General features: G+C 45.8%; 1 protein-coding gene across 1 annotated transcript in view; it reads left to right on the top strand.

The window, feature by feature from the left end:
* The first annotated feature begins 1,207 nt into the window (after positions 1–1,207).
* LOC147105322 (synaptotagmin-6-like) overlaps positions 1,208–6,000 on the top strand; it is a 46,092-nt gene continuing 41,299 nt past the window's right edge. The window contains exon 1 of the mRNA XM_086011575.1: positions 1,208–1,330. Within this exon, the coding sequence (XP_085867701.1) occupies positions 1,246–1,330 (85 nt within the window). The 5' untranslated portion in view covers positions 1,208–1,245. The remainder of the gene's footprint in view (positions 1,331–6,000) is intronic.

Here is a 6,000-nt window from a genome sequence, read left to right as displayed (position 1 = left end):
TATCATGACTCTTTCGCCCTGCGCCAGTCCACCCTCCCTTAGCTCTTCGCACTGCCAAATACACATACTGGCTGGCTGCTTGGAGACAAGGGCTATCCACTGGAGACGTGGCTCATGACACTCTTGAGGAGGCCAAATACTGAGGCCGAGGAGAGATACAATGAAAGCCACATTTCCGCCAGATGTGCCATAGAGCAAACAACAGGCATGCTGAAGATGCGCTTCAGATACCTTGACAGATCTGGAGGAGCCCTTCAGTACGCACCAGCCAGGGTACACAGAATCGTCGTGGTCTGCTGCATGCTGCACAACATAGTGCACCAACGAGGATTAGCACGGCATGAGGAGCAAGGCACAGAGCGCACAGCCTCTTCAGAGGAGGAGGAGCATCAGCTGGAAGATGAGGAGGAGCTGGAGGAACCTGAGGTCCAGATGCCACCAGCACCCGAGCACATTGCTGCCCAGGAGACCAGGTCTGGCCTCATCATGGCCAGATTTATTTAACTTCATGCATTACACCTATATGGCTTCCACATGTTGTACCAGGTTCCCCCACCAACAACACCATAAAGCATCCCTACAATGACCAAGCCGTTCCTTTCACACTGACACCCTTATGTGGTGTTAGTTAGTATGAGTGCATTAGGATGAGGGTGAGTGTGAGGGGTGGTTAGTCAGATGGGGATGTGATAATGTAGATAGATAGAGAGGGATGGGTGGACATGCAAGGTGTGTTGGTGTGAGTAAGGATGTGCAGGAGTAGGGTTGGGAAGGCAGAGTGATGGGGATGTGATGAGTCTGGCTTTGTACTCACATTTTCTGATCTAATGAGATCATTGAAGCATTTCCGGCACTGCACCCAGGTCCTCCTGACCACATCCCTGCTGTTGACCTCCTCTGCAATTTGGAGCCAGGCTCTTTTAGTCTCCTGGGGAAGTTTCTTCTGCCCATCAACAGGGAAGAGGACCTCCCTTCGTGCTCTGACTCCCTCCACAAGAATATGTAAGGAGTCATCTCAAAACCTGGGTGCAGCCCTCTGTCTCTGAGAAGCCATCTCTGCAAGGCTGAGCAATAACCAGATGGTGATATGTACTGCCTGCACACTCCTAGATGAATCTTCAAATGCAATGTGGCCGAGGCTCCTTTAAAGACCCCCGCTGGAAATGACTCATCGATGGCATCATCAGACCCGCACCAATTAATAGGGCCGGGAAATGCGCAGGCCTGCCTTAATAGGCGCCATTAATGGAAAGTCGCTCTGAGGAGTGGGATGAAAAGAAGAACGGGGTTCCGACCCGCCACGCCGACCGCCCGCACCCGAACCGCCCAGGTAATGAAAACTTCGGCCTGCGTCTTGGTTTTGACTGATTGACTAGTGTTCAAGTATTAAAAAATGGTATTGGTGCAATGGGGAATAGTCGAAAGATTAAGGATTTGAATAGGAGTTCATGATGTTCAGCATCTGTAAATCAATATTGTTATTACATGAAAAGAAATGAAAAATCACCACAGAACCCCAAGAAAATCTCGATGTCCACAATCGCCCCAAAACAGTGTTTGTGCAGCTGTTGTGAAAGCATTTGAAGATGATCTTGCTCTCAGTGATACTCAATTATCACCTCGGTGGAAGGCTGTCAAAGTCGATCCCTCAGAGTTCAATTATTTATACTTTACATGTATCTGCTCAACAGTTTGGACTCAAATGTTCTATCGTTCAGCGTTTCAGGAGAGAGTAGGGAGAAAGTTTGCTAGGACCTTCGTTATGTGATTAATCAGTTTGCGTGGAGTCCATTAGAATCATACAGCACAGAAAGAGGCCATTCGGCCCATGTCACCTGTGCCGGCTCTTTGAAAGAGCTCTCCAATTAGTCCCAATCTCCCTGCTCTTTCCCTGTAGTCCTGCATTTTTTTGCTTTTCAAGTACATATCCAATTCCCAGTAATTGAGGGAACTGTACGGTCTGTGGGAAGAATGGGCTTGTTGAGCCAAATGTTGTTTTTGTTTCCCTCTATGCTTTATTTTTATGTCGTACATTAAAACCACTACACACAGTATCTATCACTGACCTTCACTACATTAACAACTGTTTCATTGTGCCCTTTTCTCCATATAAACCTCTTGAAGTAGTTCTTTAATGTCATCATGCTGCTCCTTTTATAATGCTTCTGGTTTAGATAGGATTGAGAAAGACCAGAGAAACAGTCAAACTGCGTAGGATTAATCCTCTAATAGCAAGAGGAGACATCACCATAAAGGACAACTCTTCTGTTTACTTGGCAGGTTTCTTGGGACTTTATCTTCTTTTGTGTACGCTCATTTTGCCACAATCTCCTTTGTGCTTTAGAATTTTTTTAATTCTTTCTCGGGATGTGGGCGTTGCTGGCAAGGCTGACATTTATTGCCCACCCCTCGTTGCCCTTGTGGTGGTGAGCATTCTTCATGAACCGCTGTAGTCCATGTGGTGAAGGTGCTCCCACAGTGCTGCTATGTAGGGAGTTCCAGGATTTTGACCCAGCACCGATGAAGGAACGGCGATATATATCTAAGACAAGATGGTGTGTGACAGAGGGGATCTTTAGAATATTTACGATGTAGCTCTGTAATGAAATAGGTTATAGGTATGTATAAATGGATGCATCCGTTTACATTTTTAAAAATTAACAGGGCAATAACAGGGCCTCGCGTGACTGTCTGTGTGGAGTTTGCACATTCTCCCCGTGTTTGCGTGGGTTTTCTCCGGGTGCTCCGGTTTCCTCCCACAGTCCAAAGATGTGCGGGGTTAGGTTGATTGGCCATGATAAAAATTGACCCTTAGTGTTAGGGGGATTAAATACGTGGGGTTACGGGGATAGGGTGGGATATGTGTTGGTGTAGGGGTTACGGGGATCGGGTGGGATATGTGTCGGTGCAGGCTCGATGGGCTGAAATGGCCTCTATCTGTACTGTGAGGTTTCTGTGATTTCTGTGAATAATGGAATTTGAAGTTACTTCAGGCACATATTTTAAACTGCAATAATTAACCTCCTGCTTCTAATGATAAGTGGCAGCATATTTAAACTACTTAGCTTCAGATCAAAAGAAAGGTAATAAATAAAACCATGTCTGCCCTCAGTTTGAGGCCAATTAATCCAAATTAGCAGTTGCTCTATGGTGTTGCTGAAAACTCCGTTTATCAGTTCGGGCAGTAACTACAGCTTAATTGGAAAACAGCTCCCCTCATAACAGCTACTCAAACGAACAGGGCTGCAACACCACACTCAGATTAGATTCTAAATCACGAGAGTGCTTTTTGAGTAGCTTTTGAACACCGTCCAACCCCACACCCTGTACTGGGCATGATCCCAGCTATATTCATTCTTCTTAAAGTAGATATATATATTTTTTGTGAGCTTTTCCTATTAGTTGTGGGAATTCCTATCTTCCTTCAGTGGTGCCAATTTTTCCAATTACATTACAACCATCGACCTGTGGATCACACCATATGACAGAAAGATTAACTCTTGTATTTTGTCAGAAGGAGGGTGAAATGTAATGATTTATGTAGCTGGGTAAATAGTACTGTACCGCGTGCAATATATGAAGCCTAATGCACTCTGAACTCTCAAGTGCCACCGGCGCGGACACGATGGGCCGAAGGGCCTCTATCCGTGCTGTATAACTCTATGACTCTATGACTATGACTCTATGACCCACCTGTCTCTTTTAATTCATTCACGGGATGTGGGCATCGCTGGCAAGTCCAATATTTATTGCCCATCCCTAATTGCACTTGAGAAGGTGGTGGTGAGCTGCCATTTCAGAGGGCAGTTAAGAGTCAACCACGTTGCTGTGGGTCTGGAGTCACATATAGGCCAGACCGGGTAAAGATGGCAGATTTCCTTCCCTAAACGACATTAGTGAACCAGATGGGTTTTTACAGCAATCCAGTAGCTCCATGGTCACCATTACTGATACTAGCTTTTTTTTAAATTCCAGATTTATTTAATTAACTGAATTTAAATTCCACATCTGTCGTGGTGGAATTTGAACTCTAGGGCTGGATTTTATCAGCCCTGAGGAGGCGGGTATGGAGGCGGGACTGCTGGGAAAATCGCCAAAAATGGGAGCGGGTCCCAAACCCGCTCCCAACCTGCCTCCAACCAATCTTCCCGGGAGTCGGGTCCCCGATTTGCGCAGGGACCCAACTCCTAGCGGTGGGAAGAGGATTATAGCCACTTAACTGCCCGATAACAGGTAGTTAACAGGCAGTTAAGAGGCTTTTTCCAATTTTTTGACTGCTGCTGCGGGCTTTCCGAAGTCCGCGAACCCCACCAGGGTAAGTGAGGCGTGCTGTGGGTCTGTTGTTATGTTGGTGTTTGGATGACAGAAGTGGTGTGAAGGATGCAATGGGACACTGGTTAGTATCAGAGGTGAGGACATGTTGTGAAAGTAATTTTTAATGTGGTTAGATGTTTCTGCAGGTGACACTGTGAAGTGTTTGTGTAGCCTCATCTCATCGGGAGAAGTGACAGATGGCTTCTGCAATCTCAGCTGCAGCTGCCATCTGTTTTATCCTAAGGAGAGATTAATTGGAGAGCCTGGGTACAAGGGCTCACCTTTGGACAGTGATTGTCAGTGTTTGACAGCACCTCAATGCTGCCAAACACTGTCAAATCATCTGTCAAACAAGTGTAGTGCACGTGCCTTTAAGAAAACCGGCAGATGAAGCGTCATCAACTGACGTCATCTGATACCGGCTTTTCCTTAATTGGCTGGCAAGCCCGCAGGTCGGGCTTAACAAGGCCAATCAGGGCAAAATAGCATCTGTTCTTCAGACATCGCTGGGGGCGGGACTGGAACCCGAAAACCAGCAGTCCCGCCTTGAACTCGGCCTGGAAGGTAAGATTCCGCCCCATGTGTCTAGTTCTTTAGTTTACGGCCTGCTGGATTAATAACCACTGTGCTACCATACCCCATTGCTTGTAGCACATCAGGGAGTATCAGCAGGGGATGAAATTGACAGAAGCCAGGTAGCTATTAGCTCTTAATCTGTTATTCAGGAAACAATGGTCCTGAATTTGCGGTCGGCGGCGTAGCTAAGGAGTACACCGCCGACATCCGAACAAAATCCGCACTTACCTCATGTGAAGCCCCAAGCGAAAACTTGCTGTCAAACGCTGCAGAGTTGAACACAGTGTAGTGCCCCACGGATCCCAGGGGCGCACCGTTGTGCGTAAACAAACCTGGGATCACGTGGGGCGGTGCTTCTTTCATTTCCTGTCTCTTAGCCAATCAGGAAACAGCGGAGATTGCTGATTTGCCCATAACTCATTTTAAATAATTTAGCATTGCAATAGTATTTAATACATAAACCAAGATTTCAACATTAATACAACTCGATCAAACATGGAAAAGACTTGAGACACTTTTACTGAAGGTGTCCTTAAAACCATAAAACTCGATTAAGATTTTTTGGGGGGCTGTAGCAGAAACCTAGCTCAAAATTAATATAATTTTCTCATTATGCTGTGCAACAGGCTCCTGCGCCTGTTTGCACCAGCTATAATAATTTCCAGGGTAATTAATGCACAGTAACCTTTCGCCAGCACGTTGCTTTCAATGGGTAGGTGAAATGTGCAGTGAAGCCAATGTGGAGTCAGAACTTGACAGATCGCAAATTCAGGATTTAGCGCCATCATACTGACCGCGAATTCAGGGCCAATATTTCAGAAGCTGAATACCTTTTTTCATTGAGATTAACAATGTCCCTTAAAATCTGAGATTAAAAATCCAGTTAAGTGGAATCTTTGCCATCTGCAGTGACGGAGGGGACATTTTTCACAGGTGAGGGGAATGAGCAGATAATCGAGAGACCTCAATATTTGGTTTTACATGTATGATGCAGCAATACCCTCGGCAAGGAAATAAAGAGAAGCGTAACACAAATGGCATATACTGGATTTTATCTTTCTTAGGATGTGGGGTAAAATTTACCAATTGGTTTCTTTCCTGTGGACCACA

The sequence above is a fragment of the Somniosus microcephalus genome, chromosome 18 (genome assembly GCF_052327205.1).
Source record: "Somniosus microcephalus isolate GS21.2 chromosome 18, FLI_Smic_1.0, whole genome shotgun sequence".
NCBI lineage: Eukaryota > Metazoa > Chordata > Chondrichthyes > Squaliformes > Somniosidae > Somniosus > Somniosus microcephalus.
Note: the sequence above shows the minus strand (reverse complement) of the source record. Positions and strands in the feature narration are given on the sequence as shown.